Source organism: Pagrus pagrus (genome assembly GCF_965226575.1).
Source record: "Pagrus pagrus genome assembly, chromosome: 23".
Taxonomy (NCBI): Eukaryota; Metazoa; Chordata; class Actinopteri; order Spariformes; family Sparidae; genus Pagrus; species Pagrus pagrus.
Window position 1 is genome coordinate 18,985,956 of NC_140205.1, and position 21,190 is coordinate 19,007,145.

Genomic DNA, 21,190 nt, shown 5'->3' on the forward strand with positions numbered 1-21,190 from the left:
AGTACAAGAGACTCCAACTGACAAATCAATACATATATACAAAGATAATTCTTTTCTAAATGATAAGTGGTCTCTACCTGGAGAGAAACAAAGAATCAGAGAGGAGAAGCACTGATTGATTTTATTAAATCCTCCAAATATTTTTTGCATTTACTAGTATACATTTTGTTGCACTTGGCTCTGTAGTTAGCACCTGCACATGTGAAGGTACTCAGCTTGTACCACTGCTGATGACACTGCCAGATTTAGGGCTCCCAATGGGGGTCGCTGGGGTTGCAAAGTAGCACTAACCGGCTCGCTGACAGTTACAGAGAGGCTCCAGTCCGGTTCTTTAAGATTTTTTCATATGTCAAAACACCGAAGTTACAAACAACCTAACCGATCCAGACAGCGGTAGATCAGCAGCACCCATGTTCTAGAAGCGAGGTAAAATTTTTAGCAAAGTAGTCTGGGGATTTGAAGAGAGCACAAATGGATTTACCAGCTTCAGCAGCAATCAGAACTCATCCAAATTCACCTTTGTCACACTGTCTTCCTTATTTTGTGTCCTCTGTCATATAGTACAGGGTGATGACGAATAAAAACAGTCAACAAATCCGCCATAAGTTATGACGTGATGTCCATTTTCACCTCCCGCTTTCACGTCCCATTTGGTTGATGCCTTCATTCACGGTGCAAAAGACAATAACAGTTTGACATGCAAATGAACCGTGTAGTGTGTAAAAGCCTTAACAGTAAAGTTGTAGGCAAAGAAACATGAGGAATTAGCTGAAAGTAGCTCTGAGGGGAACAGCTGCTGGATGATAAATATAATAATCATTATATATATAACATGTAGTCATTTTTTACATTGCAAGTGCAGCTTTAAGGATTCATTTTATTTGAGAAACAGAGATTCTGACCCAAGTACAATTAAAAAGAAAACCAAAAAAGAACATTATTAATGAAATTAAGGCTTTTCTTTTTCATACAATTTATACAGTTAGAAGACTGGCTCCTGCTTTGATGAAAATGAATTTTACCACAACGTGCAGCTGATAACTGAAGTCTTTAGAAAGCATACATACATTACAGTTTATATAATAAGAAGCTAGTTTATTCCACACTGTTTGATTGTAATATTTCTTTTGACAGGTGCTGTTTGATACAGGAAACAGAGCCTTTCACAGTGAGTGACAGTAAGTTTTTCACATTTTTTGGTGAATTTTAATCTCCATTTTATTGCTTGTGCCAATAGCTATAACTAAAGTCCCACCACATCTAAAATTCTTTGTGCTGCGTTGTCTCATGGAAAGAATTTTCCGAGACTCTGACAGTGGGTGCACTCCAATGGTGTGTTCAGGTTGAGTGGGACAAAAGCGTTTGTCATGCTTTTTTTTGGTACAAATTGTGATTCTGGAGCACTTTGTGTGCACTTATCCACCACAAACAGCTAGTAGCAAGTTAGCTGACAACACAGACTTTGTATTTGCTCATTTAACAGGTCTAATGAAGGTTTTGATCTAAAAACTTATCAGGAACTCTGACATAGAAACAACATTTTCTTTTAAAAGCTGAATATTTATTGAAATAATTGCTGCGTGGTAGCGATTTCCTAAAAGTTCATATTGATACTGATGAATGTATAATTTGAGATAAACACAGCCACATTACAGTGCGAGAATTTGCAACTGACTTTCCCAGAAGCGAGAACAGCATTTATTGATGACACTTCAATGCATAGCAAACCCAACACCTCCCTGTCTGGCCTGCCTCCTCACTAGTAGATGCCCAGTTTGTCCCAGAAGTCACATATATGGCTCCTTGTTCCCACTTGCGCATGTGAACGTACTGTCAGGTTCATAACCAGCCAGCCGCTGTTGTCAGAGTAGCGCGGCCAAACGGGCAGCCGCTGCTCTCGGCAGAAAGTCGTCTGTTGGGCCCGTGAGGAGGGGTCGCCAGTGTGGGCAAAGGCACCCCAGTAGCACAGCATCCGATTGGACAGCAGCTTCTCTGAGAGCGTCATGGTGAAGTTGGCCACTGAGGACGAGTCGAAGAGAAAAGGCAGCTCGGCGCCGTGGCAGGCGTGCTGGTAGCAGAAAGTCAGACCTGACCACACCCGAGGGTCTGATGCCACGTGGTCGAACACGTACATCCACACCCCGCTGCCCGCTGCTGTGCCAGCACGCGCCGACCTCCTTGATGGACACAGGAAGATGTAGTCGGTGACGATCTGGGTAGAGGGAAGAAAGAGAGGCAGCTGTTCAGAAAACATTCTGTTGAATTAAACCAGACACTTGGAATACCATGCCATTTTGTACAGGCATTCATGGTACCCAGAGGATGAATCCTACTGACTTTTCCTCTAGTGACGCCTTCAGGTTGACCTTGGTGTTTGGAGTGAAATGTCACAACTATTGAATAGACTGCAATGACAGAGACAGAGTAGAGATATTCACTGTGCTCAAATTATGCATCTTTATAACTTTGGTAAGCCCCTGGCTGTTCCTCTAGAACCACCAGTGGATCAAAGTTATTCAGTGAAATATCTCAGCGTGTGCTCGGTGAATGGGCACGGAATTTCTTACGGACATACATTAGCCTGGCTTTCTTGATTAATTTCTTGATCTAAGAATCTTGATTGATATTTGATCAGCACTGCACAGTTTGATAGTTTTAGAGTTTTATGAGCGTGGACAGACCTGCAGACTGGACACAACTGGATAGACCTATAACCAATCAGAGCAGCGTACATGTCGGTGATAATCCTCTGTCAGTCATTGTATCAAACCCGCCCCATATTAGATAAACTGTTGTTTTGGGCCCAACACAAACCAAGCCGCAGGGAGATCTGTCTGAATGGGAGGGGGACCAGACACATCTGCCAGAGCAAATGAAACTGAGTTCTGGGGAAAATGTCTTCATAATTATTGGATGGCTTGCAATTAAATTGGAGCAGACATTCATGTTCCCCTCAGAATGACCTTTAATCGCGACTTCTCATCTCGTGCCATTATCAGGTCCAATACTTTGGTTTAGATGAAATACCTGCATGACTAATAGAAATCCCATTAGCTCCAGCTGTACTTTGAATTTTGTGCTACTTGCTGCTGTGTGTTAGCATGCATGCTAAGCATATTAGTATGCTGACTTTTGCATTTTGCTCAAAACACCACTTAGTAAGGGCCTCACAGAGCTGCTGGTGTGAGACAGAAGGCTAATTAAGGCCTCATATGCCTGCGTTGTCCTAAATCATTACTCTTCTTAGACAGATGTGACTCACAGCATACCGACAGCAATCATGGCTTTACACAGGATACTATTTTCCTTTCAGTGTTCCTTTTAATCATGACAAACAAAAACAGTGAGCCAATCTGAGTGCAGTTTTGTGGACAAAAGACCGTCCTTGGATCACTGGATCAAATATTGGTGCTGATCCAGTTCATAGATAACTAACCAGCACTGCATTCAGATAATTCTATGGACCGTGAAACCCGGAAAATACAATTTAAAGCTGCTTTGCAAGTGTTCATTATTGTTGAAGGTTTATTCTTCACAGAGTATCTTCCAGTTTCGCAAGTGTTTTTGTAGAAAAGGAAATGAATTAAACTAATTAGCGTGACACCTAAAAAAGAGACGGGCTGGAGCAGAGCAGCGAAAACTATTGTTCCCTCTCGGCTTAATGGAAGCAAAAAGAAGAAAACGAAGGTGGACCATCTTCTTCTGCCTGTTACCTGGAAACCAGTGTGTCTTTTTCAGCAGCACACAACCTGCGCCCACACAGCCCCACATCTGACACCTGGAAACAAACAGGCTGACTGTAGGAAGCTGATGGACAGACACTCGTACAGATTCACTTTTTCTTATCCTCTCACACAGATTTGTTTGTTTCAAACAGGCACAAGCACAAATGTATTCATAAGAAACAGGCACACACTGTACCAGAACATTGATAGTCATGGCTCAAACACACACACACACACACACACACACACACTAAAATGTGGGTATAACCACAGGTAGAAATTATGTCTAATGTGTACCATGTATTCAATTATAGTGTTCTGGAAATAAACGTTTCCTCTGCTCACTTTGTGTCCTCCTATGTTCTCTCCTTCATCCCTACATCTTTTCAACCAGTTTGCCCCTTCACTGTATTTTCCTCCACACCTCTCTCTTTTTCATAACTAACTGTAGTAAAGTCTAGACTATGAAAGAAATAATCTGCTGAAACAACAGTTTAACAGCATACATATCACAAAGCATTTGATTTCTCAGGGGCAAATACAAACAGGGTTTAGTCATTGAGTTAGTTCTACCGCTGAAACGTGGTCATATCGTTTTAATATTGCAATAAATGAAAATTGTGTTTTCAGTCCTTAATTTCAGTGTGTAGTTTAGGGCTGTGCACCTTATCTGTTTCTGTTGTTGGGCACCTTAACCTCAATGTCAGACAGCCACCGTGCAATTGTACACCGTGCCACGCATCAACTTCAACAAGCAGCTTTAACAGATGCAATTGACCTCCAGCCACAACTGACACCTGAATAAAGCTAGAAATGTAGTTGTCAAACAATGCATGGCCTTTGTGGTGGCACTTGTGATCCATTCATCACTGGTACCCACTTGCACTACAAGGGTTGCAGGGAGCCAGAACTAATGCCAGCTAACACTGGCTGACAGGTGGGGTACACCCTGGATACATCTCCAGTCAATTACAGGGTTGATAAATAGAAACACGCTCATATTCATGCACAACATGGAGTCACCATTTAACCTAACTTGTATTTCTATGGACTGTGGCAGGAAGCAGGAGGACCCAGAAAATCCAAGCAGGCGCAGGGAGAACATGTAAACTCAACACAGGAAGACCCCAGCCAGCCGGCAGCTTCAAACCCAGAACCTTTTTGCTAACCACTGCATCACTGCATTAGGTGAAGCCCTGTCGCTGATTTTTTTCCAGCACACTCAAAAATCTTGAGGCTACAATACAGCCCATATTTACATTCTCCCAGATATTTTAGCTATCAGCTTTTTCTATTGTGGATCCAGCACATCCTCATTAGAAAAACGACCATATAGGTTGACTGTGAAAGCTGCTTATTACAACCCTTATTTATGATTCTTGTTTGGCAGCAATGGTCTCCAGTGGCCATTGTAATTTTACGGCAGCAGAGGAGAAAGTCAACTGAAGTAGTTTAAAGAGCAACACAATTCTGAACAGGGAGGAGGACCGGGTTGACAGTATGGTTGAACAAGCACAAGACTTTCACCCATCTGCTGGTCGTATCCATTGTTGACCCAAAATGTCAACGGTGAGATGTTTTAACCTAATAACATAGTGTTGTTTCATTGCTACATAAAGTATGTTTGTTCGTGATCGAAGTTAAAGAAACATTATTTTAAACAAGATCACAATGTTTTCCAAGACCGAAGTAGTTTTAGTGTCTAAACCTAACCAAGTAGTTTTAGTGTCTAAACCTAGCCAAGTAGTTTTAGTGTCTAAACCTAACCATGTAGTTTTAGTGTCTAAACCTAACCAAGTAGTTTTAGTGTCTAAACCTAACCATGTAGTTTTAGTGTCTAAACCTAACCAATTAGTTTTAGTGTCTAAACCTAACCATGTAGTTTTAGTGTCTAAACCTAACCAAGTAGTTTTAGAATCCGAAACAAAACCAAGTAGTTTTAGTGTCTAAACCTAACCAAGTAGTTTTGGTGTCTAAACCTAACCATGTAGTTTTGGTGTCTAAACCTAACCAAGCAGTTTTGGTGTCTAAACCTAACCAAGTACTTTTAGTGTCTAAACCTAACCATGTAGTTTTGGTGTCTAAACCTAACCAAGCAGTTTTGGTGTCTAAACCTAACCAAGTACTTTTAGTGTCTAAACCTAACCATGTAGTTTTGGTGTCTAAACCTAACCAAGTAGTTTTAGTGTCTAAACCTAACCAAGCAGTTTTGGTGTCTAAACCTAACCAAGTACTTTTAGTGTCTAAACCTAACCATGTAGTTTTGGTGTCTAAACCTAACCAAGTAGTTTTAGTGTCTAAACCTAACCAAGTAGTTTTGGTGTCTAAACCTAACCATGTAGTTTTAGTGTCTAAACCTAACCAAGTACTTTTAGTGTCTAAACCTAACCATGTAGTTTTAGTGTCTAAACCTAACCAAGTAGTTTTAGTGTCTAAACCTAACCATGTAGTTTTAGTGTCTAAACCTAACCAATTAGTTTTAGTGTCTAAACCTAACCATGTAGTTTTAGTGTCTAAACCTAACCAAGTAGTTTTAGAATCCGAAACAAAACCAAGTAGTTTTAGTGTCTAAACCTAACCAAGTAGTTTTGGTGTCTAAACCTAACCATGTAGTTTTGGTGTCTAAACCTAACCAAGCAGTTTTGGTGTCTAAACCTAACCAAGTACTTTTAGTGTCTAAACCTAACCATGTAGTTTTGGTGTCTAAACCTAACCAAGCAGTTTTGGTGTCTAAACCTAACCAAGTACTTTTAGTGTCTAAACCTAACCATGTAGTTTTGGTGTCTAAACCTAACCAAGTAGTTTTAGTGTCTAAACCTAACCAAGCAGTTTTGGTGTCTAAACCTAACCAAGTACTTTTAGTGTCTAAACCTAACCATGTAGTTTTGGTGTCTAAACCTAACCAAGTAGTTTTAGTGTCTAAACCTAACCAAGTAGTTTTGGTGTCTAAACCTAACCATGTAGTTTTAGTGTCTAAACCTAACCAAGTACTTTTAGTGTCTAAACCTAACCATGTAGTTTTGGTGTCTAAACCTAGCCAAGTAGTTTTAGTGTCTAAACCTAACCATGTAGTTTTAGTGTCTAAACCTAACCACATAGTTTTAGTGTCTAAACAAACTAGAGCTGTACCCTTCAGCTGAATGATGGTAATTCATTTTGTTGCATACGGACACATTTCAGGTGTTATGTGGAATTGATTTGAAATGTTGCTGTAGAGAACAACTTCACTGCCCCACTGGTGAACAAGATGGAACAATTTTTGGCTTTTGTAATTTTTTCAAAAAAACTGCACCACTTTGCATCACCTCTGTTAACAAAAAAAAGCTAATCAATTTGTTGTTCTCAGTAACAAGTAGTCTGGCAGACATGACTCCCTCTTCACTGGAATTACTCACTGAATCTCTTATTGCTGGCAGCACTTCACAAACTGTTGATGAGCTCGTCAGCGACTGAGTTCTCTTGGTAACAAAAGAAAGTTGTTGAGTGTCACTCTCATTGGTTCTTAGCTATTATCACAACAGAAGTGTTTTTCAGTCTGTAAAAGACATTTCACCAAAGTACTCAGACAGCTGTGTCTGTCTGATCATGATAGAAGATGATCATTTTTGTTTTGTTTTGTATGTGATCAGAGATACTCGGTCTGTGTAATGCAGAGAAAATACACAAAAACCTGTAAATGCTACAAAATGCATAACACTGAGCTCTCCACATCAGCCTGCTGCATGACGGACTGTTTGACATTTGTGCTGGCCCCCTCAGTCCTCTGGAGAGGTGCCCTTTATGAAGCGATGCAGGAGGTGTGTGTGTGCATGTGGAGGGGCCGGCTATGGTTGTGACTCCACTGTCTCCCTACTGCACCATAAACTGTGACTGAATACTAAATATGTCCAGGAGTGTCACCTCCTGACCCCCTGTGGCTCCCTGAGGCTGCCACCTTGCACTTTGCATCAAAATTACTGAGAGAAAAGTGCTCGAGGCTTTCTTCCCTGACTGTCATCACGAGCCATTTTCACTGCTATAAACTCAAGGATGAAACCTTGAACACACGACATAATGCAGTGTAATAAAGCAAAATGTATGAATGCAGTAAAAGATGAGCAGAATTTAGTTGGCAGTTATGTTGAAAAAGTGAGTAACCCATGATCAATAATGATGAATTCATGTGCTTGAATTAGATAGTTTAAACCTGCCATCGGCCGATTATTTCAGTCAGCATTCTCCTCCATTCGACTATCTGTGCCTTACCGTTTTCAGAATCCCCTTCTCTACAGTAAATAATGGTACTAATCTGAGCTAGCAGCCTACACACTGAAGATGGCAGGTAATCCTAACCTGGTCGCTAACAGTACGAATGTAAACACCCGTTACCCCCGTACAAGAATTAGAATTGGTGCAGCCAGACGTTTCTCCAGCGATGACACAGCACTCCAGAGAAAGGTCCGGCTATGTGATACTAAGCTAAACTGATGTTACTGGTTGTTGTGGCTACTGCTGTCAGTTATGACTGATTCATAGGCGTGCATTAAGCCGTCACGGCTTAGCTATGGAGTCTACACACATGGCGTCTGTAGCTGCGTCGTAGGTTGCGGCAGCCATAGAGATACCTGATGAACTGTATTTGGTTTCTGATCCTGGTGAGGTTGTTGAGTGTGAAGACAACACGATGACGACTTAGCTGCTTTTCTCCTAACATCTCAATTGCAAAGAAAACATTAAAAAAAATCAAATGAATGATGCAAGGAGGTCACAGAATAGTCTTATAGTCTTATAAACATATACTGTGGCTCTAGAGATTACTTTCAGTAATCTCTGTGACAGTAGGAATGATGAGTTAACCTCATATAGTCACCTGAACTACCTCGACCTAGCTGCTATAAAAGGGAAAATACTCTTCCTCTCAAAATGTTCAATTTTGGAAGCCAAAGGCAGTGTACATTTGATTTATCAAATCTTTTTTTTTTTTTTTTGGGCTGAAAACAGCTTGCTGCTACAGTTGGAAACCAGGTTTATGAGAGCAGTTTGTCTAAACTGAAAAAAGCAGTGGTTTGTAAAACCAAACCAATTAACTGAAAGACGCAAAAACACTGTGTAGACCTGAGAGGAACTGCAAAATCCAGACTGTCCTCAGCAGAAAAGTTGAGATCAATTTTGAAAGGAGCTTATTACAATCCATATTAAAATGTCCTGATTGGCAGAGACCTCTACTGGCCATAGTAATTATTGCAGCAGCAAAAGAGGAAGTAAGGTGAAATAGTATGAAGAGCAACCAAGTCCACATAAGGAGGAAGTCGGCGTGGACAAACAAGCTCAGGACTTTCACCAAGGAGACCGCAGCTCATGTCTAGAGTGAAACCAAAAGTTAACGGTGAGCTATTTCAACTTACAAACTTATTGAAGTCACATACAACGTAACAAAAATTCCACATGTACATATACGCGTTCGTAATTGAAGTTGCGTAAGTAACAGTTATTTTAACCCAATCCACAATGTTTTCCTAAACCTAACCAAGTAGTTTTCATGCTTAAAGGTAACTAAAATGCACTCATACGACAATGTCACCATACACCTGTCACTGGTGTTTTGGGAGTCACTGGCAATATCTATTCAGTTGTTCAATTATGAGGATGTGTTGGCACAGTCAGTGGGTTACTATGACTTAACACCTATCACAATATGAAAAGTCATAAGACCCATCGGTCTTACTAAAAAACTGCTTAAAATATATATTAAAATGTAAAATTGTTTTAATATTACACTTAGTTGCCATTCTAATACAACAGGCCGTCAATGCATTCTACATTAATGGAATTTAAAATGTTCAGGCTGTAGTTTGTGGTGATTTTGTATTGTGTATCATACATTATACTGAGAAGTGTCTCTAATATTTAGTGTACCCTCATTAATACAAATGGGCTGTCAGGTCGCCAAGTCAGTTTTTCCTCCTCAGCCAGCCCTCTCTGCCTTGTACTTCATCTGTGATTCCTCAGCTGATCCCTCCTGTCACTGTACATGTTAATGAGAGACGAGTTGCTTCTTAGTGGGAGCAGACAGGCTGCATCTCAAACAGACAAACTCCCTGACTCCAGTTGGTCCACATGCTTCACACATACAAATTGATGGAGGAGAAATGAAAATCTGGGCTCTGTCTTGGGGTCAGACTTTGAGAAAAACTGGAGTTGTAGCTCCCTCTGTGGGTAAATGATTGGAGCTGTGTTTGTGGAGCTAAGGAGCAACGCTGAAGCCTGTAAAGTCTGATGGGGATAATGGTTCTAAAGTCTTTCCTTAAATACCCTGTTCTCGAGAAAATGTGACTTTTTTTTTAACCAACCAATCACAGCAGCAGAAGAGAACAATTGTTTTCAATTCCCCATCAGACTCGTTAGACGTGGAGAATCTGGAGGGAGCTGAGAAGACAGCTGGGTCCTCGTTACACATCGAGCTCCGGCTGGGTGGGACATCGATCCATGCATGGCTGCCCACCTGGCAAAGCCACCGAATGGGTGGTTATTGATGCGTGTGCGTGTTTGAGTGTGTGTGTGAGGACTGTGTCTGAGCGTTCACGTTTCAGTCTGAGCGTGAGGAAAATATGGAAGAGAATAAAGCTCTGGAAATCCAGCTTACGTTGTTAATGCAGACTAATTTTTTGCTTTTTCTGCACAAGCTACAACACTTGTTAGTGTTCCACAATTAGATATTACTGTCAAAATGCAGGCTAGCTGGAAACCGGCTGACAGTCTGCTTAGGACTTTTGAGAATTACCCTTCAGTCTCAAAGTCTCAAGGTTTTCAATCACTGCTTTTCATTGTTCTTGCTCACGTCTGTCTGACAAATCAGCTGCACTTGATCACAAAACACAGTATGTTTGAGTGGAAGCTGGGAGTTCATACATAATTTATATTTATACAATAAGGGAGGAAAACACTTCCTCTGCGCAAATGGAACAACAATGATTTTGACATAGTGAGTGCAACGACTATAAAGAAGGTTTCCTCTGTTTCCTAACAAGACTAAGTCTGGTCCTTTCTAAAGACCTGCAGGAGGTGTATGTGGAGGGGCAGCTGTGGTTGTGACCGCACTGTCTCACTACTGCACCGTAAACTGACTGAACACTAAATATATCCCAGATTGTCACCTCCTGACCCCCTGTAGCTCCCTGAGGCTGCCACCTTGCAGGTTACAGCTAACAGCCTGAGAGGAAACCGCTGGAGGCTTTCTATCTCCTCCTGTGTCATCGTGAGCCATGTCTCTGTATTCTTACAGCTTCGTGAAAACTGGAAACATAAACACACTGTGATAAAACTGAATCATAAGCAAGACTAGGTTATATCCCCTTTCCAGTTTTTACCTGTAACCCTTGTTTTTCCATATGGCCCTTGCCCCTCAGAACAGAGTTGCAAGTAGTAGTGGTTTAGTGACAAGACATTTCCAGTAGGCTATACCATTTTCAGCTGTGGTGATTTCTGCATGGATGCTCGTTCTTTCACGACTTCACGCCACCAGTCAAGTCATCAGACAAAAAAAGAACGCAGTTTCATTACCTGGCCACTAGCGGTGCTTTAAGGCTAACATTAGCAACCCATGCTGCTACCCTGCCAGTCTGCACTGATATTAGAGGAGCAATAAGGAGTTCAACAACTTCGTCGCTGGACATTATATGCCATCAAAGTATAAGGGATGATGGAAAATTGAAATATGTCAAAATGTTGGAATGTCATGCACAAATTAACAATGTAGCGTTAGCTAGGTAGCTAGTTAGCAACCAGGACACCAGCAAACTAGTAGTGATTGTTTTCTGCTTGTTATAAAGAAAAGGACCACAATACATTTGAACAACAAAAGTTCCTATAACCCTTGGTTTAAAGTGTACCTCTGAAAAACCTCTGTATGGATCCTAAGTGGTTGGGACAAAGGGTGTGTTTTTGGGCCTGCAAGTCTACAGCCATGCTCGCAGTTAACTTAAGCATGCTAACAAGCTCACATAGGACAATGATTACAGGCTGATACTAAGAAGGTATAATGTTTACCATGTTCATTATCAAAGTTCAGCATGTTAGCATGCTAACAATAGCTAATTATCAATAAATAATCAGCTGAGGCTGATAGGAATGCTATTAGTTTTTGCAGATATTTGGTATAGCGCCAGAGAAAAAGGATCACCGAAATCATTATCATTCCTGGTCTGGGTGTCATAAACATCACCATAATTTTGTGCAATCTATCGAATACACAATGAGATATCTTAATAAGTGGAAACTCTAACCTTAGAAACTTTTAAAGTGTAAAACTGGCGCTAAATGTAAAGTCAGAGAATCACTAAAGTCTAAGCATTCATTTCTGGGACCATGAATGTCTGGACCGAAGTGGAAGACAGACCAACAAACAGACTGACATTGCTATGGCTAGAGCCAAACTGCTAAAATGGCTAAAGAAGAGCAAAACCACAAAAAGAGACTCAAAACAAGTTTATAGAAGTATGAAACTACAAAAGCTTTGAACTTTTCTCTGAATAATCTTTTTTTCTGTCTTCACACAACAGTGTCTGTCACTTTTTATGTGTGCACCACCATTAGAGGACCAAACTGTCAGGTAGTGCATGCTGTTCTTCATTCATCTTCATTTGCATTATTCATCACGTCGTGACTACAAAAGACACAGAGTTCTTGAGGAGAGTGTAATGGAGCCAGGAGAATATGACAGCTGGCTTTACACTTTGTTTTCTGTGTGACCATTAGGATCAGCTATTAACACTTTAAACGTGGTCGAACACAAATGAAACAAATGTTCAATTTGTTTGAAACATTTGTCTTTTGATTTTCCGGTGCATAGCCTGTACATATGGTACAAATCAGTCCCCATCTTAATGTTCTAGTGATGGGAATGCTCACAATAACAGTGTTAAAATGAAATTACCTGCACAAAGCAATATTTAAATGCTACCAAGAATCATTATCAGATATTTTTTGTGTCATCTGTTTGTGTGTATGTAGAAGCAGGACACACTTTTTCCGATATATTAGGCTCAGTAGGCCACTCAGCTTTCAGCGGGATGAATTAGATTCCTCATTCATTGTTTTAAATGTCAGTGGTACTCAGTAGTCGATGAGTGTAATTTGTCCTCCACCGGTACGCAGCATTAGCTTGCCTTTTACACTAATAAATAATCCAAGATGTTCCGATGATGTTATGACTGGATTAAATGTTCTTTCTCTTTACCCCCTGTGGTTTGATTTGACAAACAACTTGACAAACAAGATTATTCCTGGAAATAAAAAAAAGCTCTAACTGAACTGTGAGTTACAGCTTATGTGACTATATATCAGCTGCAATGCTGAAAACTGAACAGACTGTGAAGTGAGCTCCTCTTACCTGAGCGAGCATGTCCCTGCGGTCGGCGTCCCTGTACAGGGGCAGGTACTTGTGCAGGATCCTCAGAGCATGTTGTTTAAAGATGGCTGTGATGTACACGGTGCTCTCCACTGCAGAGACGGGCTTGTTGAAGACGGCGTACACAAAGATCACTCCCTCTTCTGAGGTCGTACCTGCAGGACAGAAAACGGAGCCTCGGTGCATACAAACAAGTAGACTTCCATGTTGCCTCGAGCTGTCTTGCTACTCACAACCTGTCTGTCTAGTGACTGTCTTCAAGGCTAAAAATCCTTCTTCAACACGTCATCAGGCTTCAGTTTTCACCTTGATTCACAGGGCTTCTTAATATCTTATAAAACATGTATTAGTTTGTTTGTTTTGTACAGTAAACATTGCCTTCAGCGTTGCTATGATCTTGGGAATTCTCACATTAAATTGTGTTGTAACAAGAACCAAAGGGAGTCCAGTGGAAAGCAAACAGCTGAGAGATTGCCAGATTGGTCAGAGGTGACTCTGCAGGCACAGTAACGCCAAAATGAACTGATTTTAATGGTAATTTGTGTAAAAACAGACATGAGGATGAGATGATGTCATTTTACTTCTCTCTTTTCCTTGCAGGTGCTCAGCTATGGGCTGTGTGGTGGGTGTTTGAAGTATTTCATGCATGAATTTTAGCAGATAAATGTGTGTTTTTAGTAGATTAATAGAATTTGTGCAAATTGATAAATTCGAGATCTTCAGGTCAAGATCTGGACAACATTTTGCAAATGTCCGTTTGAGCACTGGTTGAAGAACTGTTAAGATCTTCTGTTGAAGTAAAAGTAGACAAACCACACTGTTAAAGTACTCTATTACAAATGTAAGTCCTGCATTCAAAATGTTGGTGAAAGTGGAAATGGAAAACCTTTGTTTGTTCGGGTGGTTTGATCTGTAGCAGTGCGTGTGCCTCGTCACCTGGGCCCAGTGCTCATCACAGCATTTGTATGTCTAATCTAAAATTTCCAAAATACAGCTGTGAGATAAAGTAATTGCATGAAAAGTATAACATTTTACTGTGAAATGTAGAGGAAAGTATAAAGTGGTATAAGAATGTAAATATTTCACATAAATCCTTAAAAGTATATTTTGTAAGAAATGTCCAGAATTCAAAGGCTGCTCCAAAACCATGGGAGGCAGCATAACCACTGAATGCTGCTCAGTACACTCTTTGCTGTGGCTACCTTTGGCTTTAGCGACTAGCTGCTGTGAGCAAGCAGCTCCATTAGCCGTGGAGCAAAGCGGCCCTATTAGCTGAAGGGAGTCTGCTGGCATGGTTTTGTTATTGTTTTTTTTGTTTTTTTTGTTTTTTTTTTTGTTTTTCCTCTCTTTTCGCTTATGTTGTTACATATTTCTGTACTTCACATTAATCTTTGAATGTATTTTTACTTATTAGTCTGTTTTGTTTTTGTTTTGTTTTTTTACACCATGTGGGGGTTTTTGTTCACCATGTTCTGTGTAGTATGAGGCCAGTTATGTTTTTGTACAGTGCTTTTCTTGTATAACTTGAAAAAGTAATAAAGATATCTTTAAAAAAAACAAAAAAAACCAAAAAAAACATCCAATGACGGGGGCGAGTCACTGCGTTCAAAGGGGCTCAGCTCCACCTGTCTTTACATCACCTAGCTGAAACTACTGGGCTATTGGACTACAGCCTCTTGTGGTACAAAGTGGTATTAGGAGACAGGAGGGCCGGGGCCAGCTGGTTGGCATGATTACTTCAGTAGACATCTCTGGTACACAGTGTGTAGACATCATTGACATAAAATCAACACTGTTGTTTCTTTACGCTCAGTTGATAATGTTAATTTTTCAAATGTTTTAAACTAAAATTCTGGCCATATCTCATCTATAGACCCTTTCAGTACAGTACTGTGTTTGTGTGTTCCTTACCCAGCAGCACTTTCTTCTCCTTCTGCCAGTGGCCCTTTAGAAAGGCAGTGACAGCTTGCTCCTTTATCAACTCTCCATCAATGTACGGACCCCACGTCTCAAAAACCTCCAGGAACCTAAACGGGTTCACAATCTTGGAACCTGAGAACAAAACACGCATCAGTTAGACGGAAGATACAGCCTGATTCTCAGAACAGAGAGGGGGCGCTTTGTAATTTTGACCAAAGGTCAGGCTAAATGAACTAGATTGAGTTAGACATGCAAGACACTGAAATGTCTTGTGACATGTGATTTTCACTCCTGAAAGGGAGTTCAGACGGGCAGAACAACAGCTGATGACGTAATGACCGAGTCTGTGACACTGATCAATAATCCTGTCAACCCTTCAGATATATTACAGTCATTTTGTGCTGTGAGGCGGTGAGATCCCTGTAATTGCCCCCTCAGAGGCTCATGATTTTGTTTTCCAATACAGCACTCAGGATAAAGATAATGTTTTTCATCATCTTTCTGCAGATAAACATACTGTATCCTGCCTTCTTATGTAACTGTGTAGGCAGCCCTGAGCGTTGCTCTAAATTTGGCGAGCGTAGGCTGGTGTTTGTGGCGCCCTACTTGTTTTCATCTGGGCAGCCAGGACGGCCTGCGGAGTGAGAGACAGCAGGCAGACGATGTTGCTCACAGAGCAGTTGGTCTGTTTAGCAAAGTCTTTTCCCAGCTTCAGGGCATCGTGTCTGGGAAGGCACAGGAGAAAAACAAAATTACACTTCAGCTTGAAATCCGTGAGCCGATTTGAATACAGCTGAAGAAATCACATACCCCCCTCCCCCCCTCAGAAATATACTTCTGAGAGCTCTTTGATTCCATAATATTTTGTATCTTCAGTCAGGCACAAACGAGTCACACAGTGGTAACCAATGTGTATCTGAGCCTCACCTGGTCTTCAGAGGGATGGAGAAGGGCAGACTCTGCAGGACGGCCTGTTTAAACAGAGGCTTGCTGCTCTGGATCATCAGGTGAAGACTCACTGACTGAGCTCCTGCGCTCTCCCCAAATAGTGTCACCTGAGAGGAAACACAACATGGAGGTTTGGTATGAAAAGCCACGCCGGGCAGCTTTGCATGTTAGCAACATGAGGCAACTCTTACTGCTGGAATGAAACTGTCACAATCCTTTAAGTTGAGGTCAGTTAACGGTACATACTGTTACATTTATATATATATTTCATTTCAAAGGGAAGCTAAAAATAGCTGGAACAGGTACAAGGTACACTATTGGATAATTATGTCAATTATTCACTTTTATCTGACAAAACAAAAGACTGACAAAAAATGGCCATCTAAAAAGATAAATCACTGTGTTTTCCTGTTTAAAGCTGAAGTGGGTAATCAAATAAAATAGAACAAAAAGTCTTACTTCTGTTACTGAGATTTTATCAGATTTATGGATTTCTCTCCGCAGGTGCACCGAAAAGGGACCAGAGTGAAACAACTGGAACGCTATTAATCATTTTAATGATTTGTGAGGAGATCCTTTAAATTCCTTTAAATTTAGATTCATTTTCAATTTCAAAAATACTTAACAAACCTTTCCTTTCTTTTTTGGATTGAATGAAATAATGGACAAACAACTCATACATGGACCAGACATGTCACCCAACATCATATATGTACTTACAACATATGGAATTGTTGTGATGCTGTTCAAGGTTACATCAGAAATACATATAGTGAAGGACAGCAAGGAGAAAATACACAAAAGCAGGGAAGCTCTTGTTGGATGAAGTGAGTCTACAGCCTACAGCCATGCTAGTAGGTCTATGAGGCTGTACTGCACTGCTTTGAGCTAAATGCTAACGTCGGCATGCTAATAAGTTCACTATCACAATGCTAGCATTCTGATGTTTAGCAGGTGGTGTAATGTTTACCATGTTTCCATCTAAGTTTAGTATGTTAGCATGCAAGCATTTGCTAAATGGCACCACACACCACGACAGGAATCTCATTAGTTTTAAAGGCATTTTGACATAAAAAAGAATACTGGGCAGTTCATCCTGAGGGGAACATGAATGTCTGTACCAAATTTAATGGCAACCTAATCAACAGCTGCTGAGACAGTTTACTAAAACCGGCACAATGGAACTAGAGGAAAAGTCAGGGGATCACCAAATTCAGTAGGATTCATCCTCTGGGAACCATGAATGTCTCTGAAAGATTTGCTTTCAATCCATCCAGTAGATGTTGAGTTATTTCTCTGGGTAAGAGAGCTATTTAATACATCATCAGTGACCATTAATGTCTGCAAGATTTTGTACCAGTGGTTCCCAAATTTTGGGTAAGAAAATTACAGTGCTCAAAATAGTACGCCAAATTACTTCTCTATGGATAATTAGCCTTGGTGAATGTGAGTGTGTATGTGTGTGATATTGCTTGCCTTGCCAGGATCACCTCCAAACACTGCAATGTTCCGCTGGACCCAAAGAAGAGCCGCCTGCTGGTCCAGGATCCCATAATTCCCTGTAGTTGAGGCATGAGGGTCTTTGCCCGACACAAGGAACCCAAAGGCACCTTAAACCATGCATCAGTTCACATGATCAGCGAGACATAATTGACTCCAGCAAGACATTAATTTCTCTACTGAGTTCCAAATTACCGTTCGCATATATCTGCTTCTGTTTTCAGTCTTGCAGGAAGGCAGAGTAATTACCAACAGGCACAGCCATTTAAAATAATGGCACGCAAACATTATCCAGCCTCATACTGTCTCACACACAGGCACACATGCGTGCACTCTACAATAAGCCCGCCATTATTTTAGCTAAGTGATTAATGGCTTCCACGAGATGCCTGCTAATTGCCTGTACCAAACCAACTGCAGTGCTTAAGTTCATCCTTCCCTCTCCCTACACGTACAGCATAATTTAGAAAAGTCTCTGAAGAGACACAATAATTGTAAGTAGGCTACAGAAATAAGGTAATTACACTAGTGCAGGTCTATCAAAAGTGAAATGCCACCAAACTTTCTCACCCAGTCGGTAATCCACGCTTACAACAACAGTGTGGGTGAAGTTACTGATGAAGCGTCCGTCGTACAGCGGCTTGGAGGCAGAGCCGGCGATGAAATCCCCACCATGGATCCACACCATGACAGGAAGTGGGCTCCACAGAGGGGAGCTGAAGTTCACATCCACAGGGACGAAGATGTTGAGGTAGAGACAGTCTTCACTGATCTTTTAGGGACACAAGAGGAAATATTATAATATCATTAATATTATTATATAAATATATAAACCAAATACAAAGCCTACATTAGCAACTTTATATGTGGCAGTGTTTGTACTGTGTTTAGCTCCATATCCTAAATCGATGGCATGAAACTGTTAGCCTTGGTGGTTTTAAAGCCTTTTTCCCATGATTTGTTGACACTTTTGAAGTATTTTTTACCAAGTGGGAGAAGTCTAAGCTGTCAGAAAGTCCTGATATCTTCAACTCGAAATGAAAACTAAAGGTTCCAACATGAACTGTGATTTTTTTGCCCCAGTGGTCAACTATGGTACTGAACCCCCTTTTCCCTTAAGATTTTGATTTTTTTTAACAATCTTGGGCAACATTTTTACAAAAAACAGTTATTGGCTGATATAAGTATTTTAACACATATATTTTACACACCCATACATATTTAAATTAGATTAATTTAACAAATAATAAATAAAAGATTCAATATTTCCTTTACAATATAACTTTATACTTCAGTAGAAATACAATTTTAGAGGCTTTTTTGGTGTAATTGGGAAAGTTGGACTCATGGCTTCCTTATTTCTAAAATCCTGGTTTCAGCCTATTAATGTATTATAAACCTGGATCACTTTTTGCTTATACCACGGCCCAGTGGCCACTCGTGGTATTGCAGCGAATAATTCCACTGTAGCCCAAAAAGCATTTTCCCCATAGTGCACCATTATAGAAGAGATTTGTGTAAAACTGTTGACAGGACACATGCATATTCAGTGGTCTGCATAACCAAGAAGTAAACCCAGGAGCTAGAAAACTTTTTTCGTGTACGCCAGGCAGGCAGTTTCATTGGATTGAATGGCTGCCATCTTTGCGTTCACTATCTAGTTCAATATAAATCAGTGCTTCGGCACTCGAGTCAGCACTGTGCATGTGACATGAGCCACACAGAGTGGGAACAAACCAGATTTGTGGGGCTTTCACTGGAATGAATGGGCACCACCTTGAAGTCCAGAATCCAGTTCTTGAAATACCATCATATATCAGCTCACACTCTAAAATGTATTGGTGGCTTTTTAGCTCCATACACTATCAACTATATTTATGGGGCCACTTGACTGTGAGAAAGGTTTATAACTAAAACTCTAATCTGCTTCAGAGGACTGGCGCCCTTTTCTGACACCTTATTACAGCTGTCAGCTGTTAACACTGATGATTTAGCATGTGAAGCTCTATGCCAGAATACCAAAAATGCCAAACGTGTTATTACGTCTGAAAGTTAAACATAATGAAAACATGATAATAAGTGAGAAATGCATGTTCCTTACTTTTCGAGGACACTCCTCAGTGATGGGTCCGCTGCAGGCCTGCATGCATGCTGCCCTGGGGTAGGAGGCATCATAAACCCCCGGCCACTGACTCACAGGTCTGGGGGGCTTCCAGCGGTAAGCCCCAACAGGTGGGTCTGCATACGGTATCCCATAGAATATATGGGCCTTATCGACCGTAACCCCCTTGATCTGGCCATCTTTGGTTAACACCACAGGTCCGGGGGCCTCATTTGTATCCTGATTGAGCGGTTTGTCCTTGGTTTGTGCTGTGATTGAGAGGGCTTTAGGGCGTCCCGGCTCCTCCAGGGAGTTTATCTCAAAGTCTCTGTTGATGATGAACGGCTCATCTCTCACCAGCAGCCCGGGGTAGATACTTCTCAGAAAGCTGACAAGGTCGATGTCATCATCATTTTTCGTGGCCTCTCCAGAGGGCAGCACTAAACTTAGTGAGCACAGCAGCAGCAAACAGTGCCAGGTCTCCATATTGCTTTAGAATACTCCTATACTTCCCCAGACCCTGAAGCTCAGATCATGATTTGACGTGAATTATGGTCCAGCAGAGGTAGAAAAGTTGCAGCCCCCACAAGCCTGCAGCCTGAAACTCTCAACAGACTGTGCATACTTGTGACTCCAATTTGGCTGCTTGCTTATTAAGATTTATCGGACAAAAGCTGCTCTGTCTGTATGCTGCGTGGCGTCCAGTAAGCCCTGAACAGTTGGACACAGTGATGCAGGACCACTAATAGAGGACATGTCGTCTTTCCTTTGCTTAATGTAATCACAAGTCTCACAGAAGGTAAATGGGGGCATGTCATACAGCAGGCTTCATGAAGGAATATTTGTTTGTTACAGGTTTTTTTTTAAATACATTTCGTGGTATTCAGTCTTATAAGTCGCTGATGTTTAATTGAAACTAATTTATCTGTGTACTTCTAAGTTGCAAGAAGGTAGACTGCAAATTTCATTAAGGTGCACACCGCCACCTACAGGCCAACATGCAGTAATGCAGAATAACATGTGAGAGTGATTCCCACACAGAAAGAAAGATATGTCATGTTTTGCCAATATGCATGTAAAATATAAAGTCATGTAGCTGAAATAGTCTATAGTGTTAGTGACACAATGCAGGATCAGCATCAATTTGTAAGTCTTAAGGGTTTTTCTGCCTGTCCTCCATACTCAAAAAAAAATGCTGGTTTATTTTTTGTGGGGCAAAAATGTTCCTTAAATACCTCCATTAAGTAATCCAATGCTTATCCAGCATAGTATAAGGCTGCGCCTGGCTAACGTCCGGTCGCAGGAAAAGGAAACGTGCAAATGGGACTGAGGCTGGCCAAACAAAAGGGAAATCAGAGACTGATGTGCCCACATCTTTACAGAGACCTGTCTCCACCACAGCACCCCGGATCAAGCTGTTGCACTGGGCAGACGTGTTCCAGGCCGACAGAGCGCAGGATTACAGCAGAAGAAGAGAGGTGGACTCTGTGTTAACATCATCGATGCTTGGTGCCCACACACAGTCAAAGTGGATGGACAGTGTTTCCCTGGTGTTGAACTTTTAATGTGAAGATGCCGACCATATCACACAAATTCAAAAGATGCACTACG

At 41.1% G+C, this 21,190-nt stretch overlaps 1 protein-coding gene across 1 annotated transcript; it reads right to left on the reverse strand.

Annotated features, from left to right (window-relative positions):
- Positions 1-155: 155 nt before the first annotated feature.
- Positions 156-20,126, reverse strand: LOC311252425 (cAMP-regulated D2 protein). Its single transcript, XM_084345574.1, has 8 exons — positions 19,580-20,126; positions 18,049-18,250; positions 17,455-17,588; positions 15,958-16,085; positions 15,637-15,755; positions 15,022-15,162; positions 13,093-13,265; positions 156-2,212 (listed from the first exon to the last, which is right to left on the reverse strand). The coding sequence occupies exons 1-8, from the start codon at positions 20,063-20,065 to the stop codon at positions 1,760-1,762; spliced, it is 1,836 nt and encodes a 611-aa protein (XP_084201700.1). The 5' UTR covers positions 20,066-20,126; the 3' UTR covers positions 156-1,759.
- Positions 20,127-21,190: the final 1,064 nt, after the last annotated feature.